At 39.8% G+C, this 16,686-nt stretch overlaps 2 protein-coding genes across 2 annotated transcripts; both read left to right on the forward strand.

The window, feature by feature from the left end:
• Positions 1–2,271: 2,271 nt before the first annotated feature.
• Positions 2,272–8,601, forward strand: LOC134077022 (uncharacterized). Its single transcript, XM_062532376.1, has 5 exons — positions 2,272–2,383; positions 3,903–3,986; positions 4,895–5,197; positions 5,322–5,378; positions 5,878–8,601. Exons 2-5 carry the CDS (start codon positions 3,923–3,925, stop codon positions 6,060–6,062), a joined length of 609 nt encoding a protein of 202 aa, XP_062388360.1. The 5' UTR covers positions 2,272–2,383; positions 3,903–3,922; the 3' UTR covers positions 6,063–8,601.
• Positions 8,602–10,681: 2,080 nt separating this feature from the next.
• LOC134076174 (uncharacterized) lies at positions 10,682–15,080 on the forward strand. The gene is made up of 6 exons (XM_062531176.1): positions 10,682–10,732; positions 10,946–10,983; positions 13,231–13,408; positions 13,554–13,811; positions 13,952–13,978; positions 14,414–15,080. The coding sequence occupies exons 3-6, from the start codon at positions 13,336–13,338 to the stop codon at positions 14,698–14,700; spliced, it is 645 nt and encodes a 214-aa protein (XP_062387160.1). The 5' UTR covers positions 10,682–10,732; positions 10,946–10,983; positions 13,231–13,335; the 3' UTR covers positions 14,701–15,080.
• The last annotated feature ends 1,606 nt before the right edge of the window (positions 15,081–16,686 follow it).

Here is a 16,686-nt window from a genome sequence, read left to right on the forward strand (position 1 = left end):
GATGGCTTATAGCCTAATGACTGATAATCAGCGTGCCGTGGTGGCAATTTGAATGCATTTAGTGTAGGCTATCCCTATGGCTAAATCTGGGTAATGTTGATAAGCACCATGTCTCCTAATGACTTACAGCACGCGAGAATACACGAGATTTTAATTTAGTTAGCCGAATGTAATGGAAACACCGCAATTGCGAAAATTGTGATATTCGACATTAAGACAATATCGACAAAGTTTTTGCGCATATTTGTAATGGAAACGCAGCTAGAGTGAACTCGGCAAGCTGCTCGATAGAACCATTGAACCAACATTTTTAAGAATGCGACTGAAACAAATTTTAGGTTGCACTGGTGCACCTGCGCTGCTCGGGTGAAAGCGTTTTTCGCAAGTTTTCATTGTAGACTATGCGTGCAAATTCACCAAACGGTAGCCTATAGATTCAAACCCCTCTCCTTGGCCCGCTTTCTCTACCTCTCCCTCCCTCCCTCTCTCTGTCGTGCGCGCTAAACGGACACCCGCCCCTCGACATGCACATTCACTCCAAATAAAACATCCACAATCGTGAAAGCAATGACGCATAGAAGACGATTAGCTAAATTATATATAAAATCCGGTTAGCATCATTATTAGCATGCTGCAGACATCTAAAACTCTTGCGTGCAAATTGACTGATCATCTCAATACAGATGTTTTCCAACTTCAAGACTCAAAAGGGCTTATCCCAAGGAGAAACAAGTATTTATCTAGGCTACCTTGAAACAGACGTGGGGAAACTGACCCGTCCAACCAGTAGACTATGATAAGATAGCCAACTTTGCTACTTTTACAATATTTTGAGGCTTCAACCAGACAGCTGAATTAAAGAGACGGAGTTGGAATAGTCAGTGCAGTGTGCTGTGCAGCCATGAATATCAGGAATTTCTGTATGCAGAACATATCACGTTCATTAAAGTGAATTATCTGAAAAACTGAGTAGGCCTAATAAGATTTAGGCTATTCATATTTTCATATTTTTGCAATCTGCACTTTGTTTGTGTGACTTGTTACTGACTTTCATTTTAATCTTTACACCAGGCTTCCTTGTACTAGTAGCCTACTTAGGCTATGTTCTGATATGTAGACCTACAAGGTTGAAAGTTCAAAATATAGGCCTACTATTGTGATTGAAGTAGCTAAAAAAATGTCATCCATCAATTCATGCATCACCTGTCATCATAACAAAGGTACTTCCAGGAAATAAGAGTTTATTTTTAATCTAATATAGCCTATTGCCCATACTATATGATTTACTGCTTGTTTTTGTTGAAAAATTCGCAAGACAAACACCTTAAAAAATAATGGCATATCGCATCGCAATCGCAATATTGGCAAGAAAAATCGCAATTAGATTATTTTCCATAATCGTTCAGCCCTAGTGGCTTCTCATGAAGTATCTTGCTTCGCCCTTAATGATCTTTGTTGAAGCTAACTACCTATGGCAAGTTGCATTGTAAGTTAGCTCTGGGGTAGCAAAGATCAAAGTGTGCGGTCTTCATGTACCGAAGATCACAGTATCCACTGTAGAGCAAAACATCTGCATTTCCGAGAGTGTGATCAAGATCCTCATATTATTTTCCCATAGAAAAAAAATCTCAAGATACCGGATCTCCACATTTGGGCAAAGATGGTAGCTTTTTTGTAGGCGAACTTCAGAGGTCTATTGATATTGATGTTTTAAACAGACTTGTCACAGAGATTGACACAAATGTAACAGATTGTATCTTCAGGTTACAATCTGATAGGCTACTATCAGATTGCCAATGTGCAGCCTAGTGTCTGAATCCATTGCATCATGGTTTCTGGCAGGGGACTGATTTCAATCTGTCTCTCTCTGATTTGCATGTCTCTCTTTCTCTCTCTGTCTGCATCCTTCCAGTTAATATCTGTGTGTGTATGAGAGAGAGAGAGAGAGAGAGAGAGAGAGTGTGTGTGTGTGTGTGTGTGTGTGTGTGTGTGTGTGTGTGTGTGTGTGTGTTCCTTTCCTTTTCTCTCTGTGCCTGTTAGGGTTGTTAGGGTTGTAATATAATAGTTGTAACTATTTCAAACTTTAAAAAAAAAAACTACTGCAGCCAGGTGTTCACTGTAAGTCGCTTTGGATATAAAGCGTCCATAACCATTACCACTGTGCAATTACGTCAGCAAAAACAAGTCAGTCAACCTTTGAGTCAATTGAATTGAAAGTGAAAGCTAGTAAAGCTTGTACATATCTGCTCTAGACACACTTCTCCCATTCAGCAACAGGTCCGCAACCAAGCAGACTTGTTTACATGAGTGAGTCAACATGTAGCCTACAGTATGGGGAGATCAGTGAGGAGTTGCATGGTTACCATTCAATAACACTTCCAAGGTTAGTTTGGGCGTCAAATCATATGTTTAAATGATCTGTATAGGGCAGGCTATATTTGCAATTTGCAGTTGCATGGATATGTTAATGTCAATATGTCTCGTGCGCAACTGTGGAAAGATTTTGTTTTGTTGGCTATTGTGAATTTTAGGCTATCATTTGTCTATGATTCACGTTATTATTTCACGAACAAATCGCGCGTGCCATTTATGCAAGAAGTGAATAAGAGGTTAAATAATGTTACCAACGATGCAGTGATCTCATAATTCACTGCAACTAGACCGTTGGACATGTTTGTTTTAGGTTGGCAGGACCCAAACAGATTTCGATAGATGGGCCTGAACGAGACCACCTCTTTTTGGAGGTCTCCGACCGATCAATTTAACTGCTAAACTAAACTATAACGAACTTAAGACTGTCGTTGTGACAACGCACTTAATGTTTCGTTACCAGTTGAATCCGCGAATCAACTCTAATTCTCTCTGGTTGGGGCTATCAAGTTTATTGGTTGGTTCATAGGTGAACTTTATACATTAATGACAGTTTTGAAATATTTTTTGAGTCAAATTAAAGTGCTGGTAAAGCTGTTGCGTTGGCACCTGTATAAAGGTGCGCACTTTTGATCAGTCAACTAGATAGCCTTTAACATTGTCCTGGAGTGAGGAGATAACATGCTCTGCGCAATAGAAATATAAACAATGGTGAGAATATTGTAGGCAAAATCTCTACTTCAGATTTCAAGCTTTCATGTGCTGCACATCGTTGGCTATCAGACTTATCGCACTGCGCCAGCGGCTGGCGTAATGGCGAGATTAGACCTCTGAAGTTCGCCAACAAAAAAGAACCATATGTGACATCTTTGCCCGTATAAAGAGATCGGGGGTGTTAACTGAAGATAGCTAACTTTGCAAAGTAAGGCTACACTGTAAGTTAGTAGCAAAGATGTGTGCCGCCCGTCTTAATTTACCGAAGGTCAATCTACTTCAAGGCTGAGGACAAAACTGCACAGTGCAAATTGTCTTTTCGCATTTCCAATTTCTTCGTCCCCGCAAGAGTTTAACTTTGACAGGTGCGATAATTCAAAACCCCATAGAAAAAAAATCTCAATATACCGGATCTCCTTATTTGGGCGAAGATGGTAGCTTTTTTTGTAGGCGAACTTCAGAGAGAGTAGATTTTTCACCAGCATTTAAATGACTCATGTTTAACAGTGAATTCAAAGCAGTCGTTAAGGTCCACCTATACCAATGAATAAAAGCACAGAGATAATTCACGGATTAAACTAAAGTGGTCATTCATCAAATCTCTGTTGTGGACAGGTGTGTGGGACATGCGGGAAACGCACCCCAGTATAGAAATCTGTGCTTGCGTAATTTTTGAAGGGCATCAGGTCAAGAAGGAGAGTATTTATTATCTCCTCATGATGATAACAGCTTTAATGCTCCTCATTATCTCGGGAAAACACCAGGCTTAATGGTGAAGCATTGGAGTAACTAGTCATGTTTGCCTCCTTTACAAACAGGAGGAGCCTCTGATGATGTGATGGCACAGATCTGGATGCTTCTGGTCATCTGTGGAACGCTTTCAGCAGCATCTGTGGAGGGCAGTAAGTGCAGCATAAGAGATTGGTCTCAAAACGCTACATCTCCATTTTTTTGAAAAAATAATAAGTTATGTTATTTCAGGTAATATCAATAAAGACACAGTTGTGTTGTTTTGATTGAGTAAAGATAAATCAAATAACAATAACCCAACATCAGTTCCACTGAAATTACCTGCAATTATTGATTCTTATGAAAATTCATTCAAATGGAGGACATAAGAGTTAAATACATACGTCACTGTATTTAGGCTACGAGAAAATCATATTTTTTGATGGTTTATGATTGTCATGGTCCTGATCCTGAAAGTATAAATACTCCACTATAACTTGTTCTACTGTCTATTGCACAATCATGCATGCAAGTCAAAGGTTAATTACCTAATATACTGTATGCCAGTCATATGTTAGGCTATGTATGACTGTGGCAGTTGTATGACTCACAAGGGGTGCCTCTCATATAGGGATTTATCGGTCCTTCCTTACTTCCTCGATCCTTCCCCCGGTCATAGCCCCTCCTACTAATGAATTTTGTGAAGGAAACGACAAAGGAACAAGCGGAGGATGGAGGAACGAAGCCCGATGAACTCTGTCTATGGCCTTGCCTCCTCTGGTTGCAATTACATGAATGAGATGTCCTCGTGACGTCGACCGAGGGTCGAGGAAGGAAGGAAGGACCGATAAATCCCTATATGAGAGGCACCCATGGTGGAGTAGTAACACACTTGAGCACCCACTGAAAAAGAGATCTCGTGTTCTATTCTTAAATAAAAGTAAATTAAGTTGAATTAAATGTTAACAAGGATACTGTGTGTGTCTGCTCGGTTAGCATGTAGAGGTAGCCTAGACAAGTGTTTAGATGTCTCATCAAAGTAATTACATACATAAAATGTGTCTTGTGTGCTTTGTTTTAGGTATAGAGGTGAGTTGCAGAGAGGTGAGACGCACTGGCCAGAATGTGAGTGTCACATGCACCATTGATTACCTTGAAATCCCTTCCTCGGAGAAGAATTGTGGCTTTAGGTTTTTTTTCATCAATGAAGATAAATATGGATGTTGTCAGAATGTCTGCAAAGAAGGTGTATACAAATGTAACACCTATGTCAAAGAAATACACACATACATCCTGAATCCTCAACCAGATATTTATGCAGTCAGTTTGCGGACAGACTGTGGTTCTGCAACTACAAACATCAATCTTACAGGACATACCCCAGGTAATGGCAGAAATACAATTTTAGCAATTATGTTTTAGCAATTATGTTTATACTTTTATAATCTATATACATTCATACTTCAGTTTCCAAACTTCCCAAATTGTTATTTCCTTTTTTTATGCAGATGCAACACCCCAACCACCCACAAGTACCAATGTCCTAGGGAGTATAGGGATACAAGGTCAGCCTAATGGTTCGATATTCAACGGCTATGTCTATGAAAAATTGAAGCGAACAATCCAGAATACGTTTTCAAATGTAAAATGACTAATTTAATGTGAGAGCTTAAAGAAAAGGAAGGTACCAATAATGGCAATCACAATGTACAGATCTTTTTTTCATTATGTCGACAGATTTGAGTGATTAGGAATCAAAAGCAAATAATGATAATGGAAGTCTGTATGAACGCTGCTGTAAACACAACCATGTTAGTTTTGATTTAGTGTGGTAACAAACTGTGGTATAAGACCAATGGTCTTCAAGTATACAAAATGTTGAAGGTATACATACAGTATGAACAATATTGTTCTGCTGACAAACATCAGCAGAACAATACTTATGTTGCTTTGTACATATCAGTTTTGTAAGTTGTATGAATGTGCTCCTTTGAACTCTAGAAATATAAAAGTAGGCATGCTAAACTGAGTATTAAATCAATGTTATTCATTATATGCTTTCAGAGGGGGATACACGCATAGCTGCAGCTGGTGTTTTCATCACTCTTGGTGTCGTTGTCCTGGTTGCACTTACTCTTATTTATAAGAGGAGACAGAACGGTCACTGCCCACGGATGTCATCGTCAACGGAGATAGACCTGGACAAAGCCAACCAGTGCCAACCAGTGATGCAGTCCAGTTGGCTGTAGTGAATATACTGTGACGTGGCCTAGTAGTTAGCTGTAGTGGGTGTACTGTGATCAACCCCACATGTTAACACGTATCCTTGCCTATTTTAAGTGGGTATACGGAGATGGTGATGCTTTTTAAGTGGGTATACTGTGTAGTCCTGCGTTTCACGTAGACTACACACCACTGATGTCAACACAATTTACAGTAATCAAGTCTGAAAACTGTATCTGTAGAATGCACCAACCTGGAAACAGAATGGTGATACACAGGTGAAGGGACAAGTACAGGTGCATATCAAAAATGAGAATATCATGAAAAGCTATTTTTTTTCCCCGTGATTTATTTCAAAAGGTGAAACTTTCATATAATCTAGAAATATTTCAAGCCTTTTTAGTTTTAATCTTAATTATTCTAATCTTGATGATTACAGTTTTGCAGCTCATGGAAATCAGAAATCAGTAGGCTATACCAAAAATATTAGGATTAAGAAATTATAAGAAATGTTGACTTGAAAAGAGGTCTAATCAGCTACGTATGTCCAAATACCAGCACCTGAGCCTTTAATTTCTTTAATGGGCAAGGCAATGGACTTTTCCATGATATTCTAAATGCTTGAGATGCACCTGTACACTCCAACTGCCCCTTTTGTGATAGTAACTGGCTTTGGTGAATGTGCAAAAAATCTGACACACTGCTTCACCCTGAAATGACTTAATTGAGAACTGTGACGTTTTGAGCCACAGAGCTCTTCACCAGACACTAGCCCAAGTCAAATGAGCGAGAGAGTAATAAGTAGAATATATAAAGAACATTTGAGATATATTTCTCAAATATCTCCAGAATTGAATGTGGCCAAACCTTGATAAAGATATTAAAAAACATAGTGGTTTTAAGCACAGACAGGGTTTATACGGGTACTGTCCTAGTTCACTTAAAGCCTTCCTTACACTGACAGACTTTGACAAGATTTGGGAAAGATTCTTGAAAGATTGTAGTCTCTCAACTTATGCCCCTCATCCAAGCTTTACTCAAAAGACAATCTTTCAAGAATCTTTCCCAAATCTTGTCAAAGTCTGTCAGTGTAAGGCAGGCTTAATTTGACCACAATTGCTTTGGGTTGTAATCAAAGACTCCTAAATGCATACATGTGGCCTGGAAGATGCACCCTGGGTAGGGTTGAGCTGATCTTGTTTACAACCAAAAGGCTGTCGCAGGAGAAGCATTCCGAAGCGTTCACCATTGTGCCTGTTGAACAAGATATTGATGCAATAACACAGAAAACAGCGATTAAGATATTTGTTGAGAAGAAGGAAGTATTTGGTTGTTATCCCTGCAGGATTCACATACAGTATGTCATTGCTCTGATTGATTATGTCCAGAGCCATATAGATACCATATAGATATCTATATGGCTCTGATTATGTCTATCCAATGGTGTGCAAAACATTCTCCCCTGCATCGTTGAAACACGCCCCATAATCAAGTCCAAATGACTTGGTACCATTCTGTATAGAAATCAAGTCTAAATAATTCAGCTATCGTCACCTCCAGACTAATTTACAGGGGCCCATTGATTACAATACACTGCACTTGTCATCAAGTTCAGCTACATCCCCCGGTCGTTCCTCTAGCTCTCCATCCAGAGTTCTTCTGACTACTGGCTCTTTAAATAGGGAACATAGTGGCTGAAACCCAGCTGTGCTGAGTACATACATCAGGGGGACCTGGAGAGGGGAGGTAAAAATTCAACTATCTTCTCAGGATATGGGGACCCTACCTTTAATGTATTTTAACTAGTTTCCTTTCATTGGGTAAACAAGGTGCAAAAAAATATAGAAATACTGTGATGATATGTAACAAGCTATTATTTTTATACCTTTCAAAGTTGTTTTACTTAATAATTGTTTTACGTTAATCTGGCAGCTTTTCCTATGTCTGTGTGTACCCACCCAACCCTATGAGCTTGGGGCTGCTGACCATTTCTTTTACACATCTGAATGAGCTGTAAATTGAGGAATCAAGGTGATTAAATAAATAAAGGATGCCAATCAAACATCTTCACATATTGTTGACATGAGGTACTAGAGTAGTAATTCCACAGCTAAAGGATTGCTGGTTTGATTCTAGCTGCCCCATTCCATGTCTCCTTGAAGTGTCCATTTTGCCACTTTGCCGGTGTTCTGTCACTGACTGACCTCTGACGGTGGCGCTCTGTAAATCATAGGTGTTTTGGGCTGAGCACGGCAGCGAGCACAACTTACATTTTTGGGTTATTACCTCAAACAAGAGCCACCTAGTGGTGAGCACAGCGCATACCGCTTACAGTGTGAACCCGGCTTCACTCACTGGAATGAAGATGGATACCGAGGCTGTCAGAACACATGCGTGACCCACACCACCGCTACTGCCACACGCACGGTGCACTGTGCGTACAGCAGGGCACCAAGGGATAATGGAGGCACTAACATTTAGATTTAGCCAATAAATATAGTTAGGCTATATTGATAGATGTATCACATAGTGGTAAAAAAAATATGTACATTCTCTCCACAAAAATAAATCACGCTTGTCAATTTGTCTCCTTCTCTTACTCCATCCCCTACTCTTGCAGCTTTTGTGTATGCTTGTACTGTATGTGCGTGGCTGTATGCTTGCATGTGTGTGTGTGTGTGTGTGTGTGTCTGCAGTGCACACTGTACAGTATGTGTGTACAGTATGCTATGTCAATTTGTCTTCATTGCCAATATAGCCTGACCCATATACTGTAGGATTTTGAAGGTCGATACATACCAACTTCGATATACAGTATGAGCTTTTCAAACACCGATAACTCATATATTGGCCGATACTGGTAGTCATTTTTAACAAACATGAAAAAATATCCTACCATGAATACACAAGCCACAAAGCTGAGAAACCGTTAGCTATTATTGCGTTGTCATTGTAGGTAGTGAAATGGCGAACAATGTTTTTTTCGGCCGCCCTAGTGGTCTGTAGCGGTAGAACCAGGCTTGCAATTTCAGGAGTCCTCGGGCACGCTAGCCTGACTCTCGCCAGACCCAGAAACAGAGGCGTTTCGCTGAGCTCCACACAAGGGTCTGGACGCGAGGGCAATCCAAACCCCTGGGCCAGTGATCAAAAAATAAGCAACCAATCAGGAGCGCCGAAGCGAGTGTTTGATTCAATTAACAATGGCGGCACGCAGCGAGGAGTCTTGTGCTGACATTAATTCTGCTATTTCAACCGTTTTGTCGAATCTATCGAGTATTCATTCTTTAAAAGATTAACAGAGAATAGTTTTGAAGACATTTATTGGTGGCAAGGATGTTTTTACTCTTCTTCCGACCGGGTTTGGCAAGAGTTTGAAGAAGCCTAGCACGTCATTCAAGATAACAGGCAAGTGGTTTATCAAATCACATGCGAGGATGTTTTACAAGGACCCGCCTTCAGAAATACATCTCCTATCGAGAAGTCCCAGATCCTTGTGTGAAGCAGACAGCGAACTAGCCTACAGGATCTGGCGAAAGTCAGGTTACGGGCACGCACCCATGGTCCAGGAAGTCTCATGTGAAGTCTCGATCATGCTCATGAAAAGGCAGACTGACCGATTGAGGATTTTTTACTTCCACCAAGGAGGTATATGTTTTCATCGGGGACCGGCGTTTGTTTGTTTGCCTGTCTACCTGTCTACCTGTCTGTTTGTTAGCAAGATAACTCAAAAAGTAATGGATGGATTTCGATGAAATTTTCAGGGAAGGTCGGACATGACCCAAGGAAGAAACGATTACATTTTGGGACTGATTCGTAATTCTGTCGGGATTCCAGAGGCGTTTATGAATTTTGCTTAGTGGTGTAATGGCATGGTATGGCCACATTGTGGTGATCTGAATAGTTTAGGTTCAAATGTATGCCAACCTAAGAACAATAGACCTCTGAAGTTCGCCTACAAAAAAGCTACCATCTTTGCCCATAAGGAGATATGTTGAAGTTCGCCTACAAAAAAGCTACCATCTTTGCCCATAAGGAGATACGGTATCTGACTATTTTTCCTATGGGAAATTAACATGGGGATTTTGAAATATCACACTCTCGTGGGGATGACAAAATCGGAAATTCAGGTGTTTTCCTGAACGCACTTTTGTCCTCTGACAAACGCTCAGCTGCCGTTCCTACAGTGTACCTCAACGCTCATTTCGTCTGCCTGCAAATGTAGGTTTAAACTGCAAATTCACACTGGATGCAGCACAAATAGCATAGGCCTATCAGGTATCCACAAGTTTCTTACATCCCATTTCTACTTATTAAGAGTCCTTTTCGTTGGGTAGACATAGCCTATTGTGCACATAACATCATAGGCTACAGTCAGTTCAAAGCATTTACTGTGGGGATCATATTTGTGTAGCCTATGCTAAAGTGAATTCTTGCTCAATATTGACTCGCCATGTTTATTATATCATGACATATGAATATCACATTATAGGATTTCGAGACAAGGGGCAAACTTCACCACCATCCCAAAATGTCATCTCAAATAATTAAATACATTTGCGCCTGTAACGATAGGTGCGTTTTCACGAATGGGGGCGGGACTTAGTCCCTCTCTCCAGTTTACCTCCATTCTAGGAGAGGAGTTTGGGAACAGCTTCTGTCAACGGATTGTCGGGCAGTAGAATAGGCTACCTATTTGGTAAGTCGGCGTCAGATTGTTTTTGAAAGTGTCTTGAAATGCATTTCAAAATGTTGTGCGTGTTAGCCTAACATAATACAAAACACTATTGTATCAAATGATGGCGTTCGAATCTAGCCTGGTCCTAAGTGGTAGCGTTTTGTTGGTGCGGAAGACTCATTTTCATCATAGGAGAGTTTACAGTAATCGAAAGTTATATTTCCATGCCACCAGGTGAGCATGGCGAGCATGGCGAGCATGGTGAGCACCAGGTGAGCATGTGTGCGCTTGCTTTTGTGTATGTGTGTACTTCTCTGTCTGTGAGTTTTCGCTTGTGAGCTTATTTTGTGGAGGTAATGGGATGTGTGCGTGTGTGTCTGCTTGCATTTGTGTGTGTTTTATGTGTCTGTGTGTGTATTTTCACTTGTGAGTGTGTGTGTGGGGGGGAGGGGGGGTGTCTGTGCGCGCGCGTGTGTGTGCATGTATCTTTATATGTGTGTGTGTGCATGTGTGTGCGGAGTATACAGTCACTAAATGTACAGTAGGCTACACATATATTAATTAAATTTATAGTATCGTTCCCCGTGAACCAAATTACACAAAACCTGGCATACATTCAGAGGGTGTCATAATAATACACTCCAAATTCCGTGCTGTTTTGGCCATGTCAGCCAGAGATACCTGATTACAACACCTCATTTTTGCTTTTTAATTTTTAACTAAGTGGCACTATTCATGAAATGAGTGGTTATGGGATGGGTTTACATGGCCCCCTAAGACATACAAAAAAAGGTGGTCCTCTTTTAGGCCCTACGATTCTCGAGATATTCACAGAATATTTCTCTGTATAAGACACAAAAATCTGACATAAAGTAGTTTCAAAACAATGGCATTCAAAATTACACTACATGAGCTAATTGACCAATATATGTGCCACCTAGCCAAACACCTCAATGCTTAATTTATACCACTTCAATCAGTAAGTAAGCACTATGAAAAGACCACAGGTAAGGCAAGGCAAGGCAACTTTATTTATATAGCATGTAGAGGCTAAGCCTAAACTTGAAGCCCCGAGAGGTTACTAGACAGGGCACTTAATTGACGCGCTTTATAGCCACTTGCGTTACTTGTGTCTATGAAAATGCATCCCAAACGTAACATGCCCTTTAAAAGTATTTATTGCTCACCATAAGTTTGTATTATAAAAATCCAGTATTCAAGCGTCCACAAAGTACACAACGTATCGTAAGCCAGTATGGCCTGCCACAGCAAAGCAGTCAAAAAACTATGTGTGTTCCCCCTCCGTCAAGTAACACCGGTCACCTGCACAGTGGTTCCCCCATTACATGGTGTGCGCACACGTAGCATAACATAGAGACCCCTACTGTAGTGGACCAATTACATTCACATAACGAAACCAAAAAATGGCTCCTACATACAGTAGCACATTTTGTCCAGCAGGGCAACCCAGTGTGCTTTACAAAGATAAAAACAATACAGTAAATCCATAGAAGAAGTGAGCACCTTTTTTTTACAACAAAAATGGAAGACATTGCAGAGAGAGGAAGAGGAAGGGTGAGAATGAGGGGAGGGAGAGTCCAATATAAATATACTTGCTATGCATATGTTGCACTGACTTGTTTGGTGAAAAAAAAGTTTCAACAGCATGCGTGTGTATCTGCAAATATTTATGTGCACGTAAAGAACGTTCTACAATTTTTACTATTTTAGTATTATGGCAAAGCATATTGAAGATGAGAGTGCTTTTCATTATGCCCAACTGTAGCCTACTAGCTAATGTTTGTCTTAACATTTAGGCCTAGTTTTGTAAGATGAGCAATGTTTATCATGCAGTTCATTACACTGGGGAAAATGACAAAGATGGGCTTTTAACCTGTTGTTTTTGCTTTGATACTTGTGTTTCTGTAAGATCTTACACTTTTGAATGGACTCCTCTGTTAAAGCTTAGCCTAATTAAGAATCAAGGACATTACAGTAAAAGTGGGTTAAAAACATTTGTCATACAACACGTGATTTGCCATCTCACTATGGTTACCGGAACAGATCAATTAAGAAGAACTTAAAGAACTAGGTTAGTCTCCAACTGAAGAATGAATTCACAAGGATAGAAGTATCAATTATTAGGAACATTACAAACTAGGTTAACTAATTGATCAAATGCGCGTGTGTGTGTGTGTGTGTGTGTGTGTGTGTGTGTGTGTGTGTGTGTGTGTGTGTGTGTGTGTGTGCTGGGAGGTTTAATGATATGGTACATGTTGATAATGAAATGATACAATGAAACTATGATACTCTTTGGTGCTCAGACTTTGTTTTTCCCGATTGCCTGGTCCATATGAAACTTCTCTGCTGAGATGAATAAATTACTAATGAATAAATACCTAATATCTGAAATAAGACAAAACCTTATTTCAGATATTTAAGCTACATTTCTCCCACACTATCTAGGTAGTATACATAGCATTTTTTAAGCTATGACTATAATTCGGTTTTTTTTACAGTCATTGATTTGTGAAACAATATTCAGAAGAAGCCGAGTTCAGAAGTTCGGACAGAAACTTGCTGGGTTGCTGCTGGTCAGGCTTGAGGCTCGTGACTGTCCTGGCATGATGAAACGCCCACTCTGCTTGGTCATAACTTCATGGTTATGTTTCCTGGGTCAGTGCAGTGGTGAAGAAGGTAAATAAAAAAAAATGGTGCTACCACAACTGCTATTACCCTTCAGTGACATAGCTTGCTTCTCTGACGCGAGATTCTTTTGTCTTTTAAAAATATGTCTCTTTTCTGACATGTTCTTGAATGAATGCTTTGATTTTCTTTTTAGGGGTTAAAGTGAACTGCTCATATGATGGGGAAATTAGGAAAGTTAAATGCAGTCTTGATTTTTATGGGCTGGGGTCACACTCAGAATGTAAAGTTGAATATAGTGACCTCTGTGACATGGATGACATCTGCATAAGAACACTTGAAAGTGAAGCACTCACTGTTGATGTCAAGGATCCTAAAGAACAAGTGTATGGATTCGTTGTTAATACAACATGTGCTTCTGCAACAACATCCGTCAATATCACACTACCACCAGGTACCTTACCTGTAACATATTCAGAGTCACTGAAATGCAGCTGAAATGATCATGTTTTTGCATGATGTACCAAACATAAAACAATATAGATGTGTAATATTCATTAACAATATTAATAATTCTACTTTTTCACCATATAGGCAAACATGACAAGTTTGAAAAGGATTGTGAGTATAACACCTTCTATTCTAAACACCTGCTTATGAAATATATTATGCATTTTTTAACCATAACAGAACCATAAGGTTTATCAAGCTGGTAACGCAAATGTAAAACTACATGCTTATGAAAGAAGTAGGTGGGGTCTCATTTTTATTAAGTGTCCTTGAACAATCCATGCAAAACTAAGTTTCCAACGACACTTAATGATGTGAGGTTGTACACTGAAGTATTTCCTAGATTGTTGAGGCTAAAAAGTAAGACATCTATGAGGAGTTAATATGTAATAAAATAATGCAAATATAAGATATATTTGAGAAGTTTGCATATGTAATAATAATAATAATATGGATATGCATACAGGTAAATCCCATGCACAAAATAAGCAATTTATGATATGTAAAAGAATGCTGATGATAATTTTTTGTGTTCTCTTATTTCAGTACCACCACCTGAAGATCACCAAGTTCCGGCGAAGCCTATGTGGGCCATCCTAGGAACCTGCATCGTGATATGTATTGTTTTCATGGTCTTTTTATACCAACACAGGCTCAGGATGTGCTCGGGATCACCAGCCAGCGATGATGTGGAGAGCCATAACACACGCCTCCATGTGGAGGGCCAACACAGTCCTCCAGACCTGCCTGAGAATGAGCCTCTCTCGGGGGGTCAGGAGCCAAGAGAGACTCACCCCGCTCCGGTGGTCTCACCCACAGATGAGATCTGCTGATCCAGCTCCAGACACTGTGCAATTCCAGATGGGGTGAAAGGGAACACTGTTATAATGTCAATACTAGATCAGCTTCCATCCACTCCACGTTGAACTGTGACGATAAAGTCATGGCATTCTTAGATGTGTTTGTTAAAAAGTTACACTTTGTTGCAAACTGTAAACATTTCTGCAAGGACGATTGGGCAAATACTCCCCAATCTAGGTGTGCAAAGCTAAGGAACATATCCAAATAGATTGATGGCTGTAATTAAACCAAAAGGAAGCTCTACAAGGTATTAAGTCAAGGGTATGATGACTTTTCCAACCCTGTTACTCTAGTTTTTAATTTGTTATTATTTGTCAGAACTCTTGCCTTTTTTTCCCATTATTTTGATGTTGACAGCTACATTTGTAAATAATAAAGATGATAAAGATTTTTTTATTTAAGTGGGATTTGATTTTCAGTAGACTCGGAAAGACTCTGATGATACAAACCTAACCTTTATGTCCACCAAAAACAATTCTGAATGTCAAGGACTTCAATTTCGATTCTGAAAAGACATTTGAGTTGAAGCATCAGTCCAGTGTGAAAGCTATAGGCGAAAGTATAAGTCCTTGAAATGAAATGAAATAGAGTAGAAAGAAGAATGGATTGTGAAGTAAAGCTTAAATAAAATAGGTCCAAGCCCCAAACTATGGGAATAGTTGAGGAAAACTAAATCACACATAGGCTTATATAATTACATTGCATTGCATTATCCTGTAGAAGCAGAGCGATTAGCCTACTGTGGTTATTGGCACAGTTTGACGAGGCTACTGTATGTTGGCTGAACGATAATGTATAGGCCTATGTTTTTCAAACTGGTGAGATATTCGATGGTCATTTATGCAGGCTGGTGCAGCCTGAGTTAGACTGATATATCATTCAAATAGCATTTATTCTGGCTGTAACATTGGATGAAGCAATATATGAGTTTTATAAACGTTGGTAAACATTTAAATATTCAGTGAAGCGGCGGTCATTTAGGTTTAGTCAGATTGTTTTTTTTGTTTGTTTGTTTTTTCGCATGAGCAATTTCTGCTCAAGGATTCCCGGGACACTGAAAGCATGAAACTTGGTGGGCATGTAGCCCCATGAGGATAGCTTAACCATTGTTTTTTGCCCCCCAGCTGGACTGGACCCCCCGAAAAGGAGGGTAGGGCAGAAACAGTTTTTTGTGAATGTCTCGAGAACAGTAGGGTCTAGGATGACTACCTTTTTTTGTGTGTTGGGCCATGTTAAGTGGCCATGCCATCCCATCCCATAACCACTTATTTCATGTATATAGAGCTACTTTAAAAAAAAAAAAAAAAAAAAATAGGTGTAATTGCAGATATCTTGGCTGTCATGGTCAAAACTGGACAAAATTGAAAGTCATTATGACACCTTCTGAATGCATGCCAAGTTTCGCGGAACTCATGGGGGGGCCATATAGGCCTACATTTATCTGAAGATTTAGTTTTCTGTGAATATCTCGAGAACTGTAGGGCCTAGGGGCCATGTCAACCCACCCCATAATAACCACTCATTTAATAGCGCCACCTAGTCAAAAATGAAAAAGCAAAAATTAGGCATTGTAATCGCAGGCATCTTTTGTTGACAGGTTCACAACTGCACGAAATTTGAAGTGTAGGATCGTTATGATACCCTTTGAATGAAGTCTCGTGTAATTTGGTTCATGGAGGACTGTACAATAAATGAATATGTGTACATTTATTAGCTACACAGCCACACACACACACACACACACACACACACACACACACACACACACACACACAAAGATACAGACAGGTAGGCACAGTAGACATCTTATCACATCTTGTTACCCCCACCACACGAACAAGCGAAAACTCACAGAGAGAGAAGCACACATACATAAAAGCAAGCGCACACATGCACACACTCATTTACATAAAGTTGCAACAAATTGACAAGCGTGATTTTTGCGGAGCGAACTGAGC

This window comes from Sardina pilchardus, chromosome 3 (assembly GCF_963854185.1).
Source record: "Sardina pilchardus chromosome 3, fSarPil1.1, whole genome shotgun sequence".
Taxonomy (NCBI): Eukaryota; Metazoa; Chordata; class Actinopteri; order Clupeiformes; family Clupeidae; genus Sardina; species Sardina pilchardus.

Coding starts and splice junctions, on each gene's coding strand:
- LOC134077022 (XM_062532376.1), top strand. CDS start 3,923: ATGGCACAGATCTGGATGCTTCTGGTCATCTGTGGAACGCTTTCAGCA. Junction 3,987..4,894: donor AGCAGCATCTGTGGAGGGCA/GTAAGTGCAGCA, acceptor GCTTTGTTTTAG/GTATAGAGGTGAGTTGCAGA. Junction 5,198..5,321: donor TCTTACAGGACATACCCCAG/GTAATGGCAGAA, acceptor TTTTTTATGCAG/ATGCAACACCCCAACCACCC.
- LOC134076174 (XM_062531176.1), top strand. CDS start 13,336: ATGATGAAACGCCCACTCTGCTTGGTCATAACTTCATGGTTATGTTTC. Junction 13,409..13,553: donor TCAGTGCAGTGGTGAAGAAG/GTAAATAAAAAA, acceptor TTTTCTTTTTAG/GGGTTAAAGTGAACTGCTCA. Junction 13,812..13,951: donor CAATATCACACTACCACCAG/GTACCTTACCTG, acceptor TTCACCATATAG/GCAAACATGACAAGTTTGAA.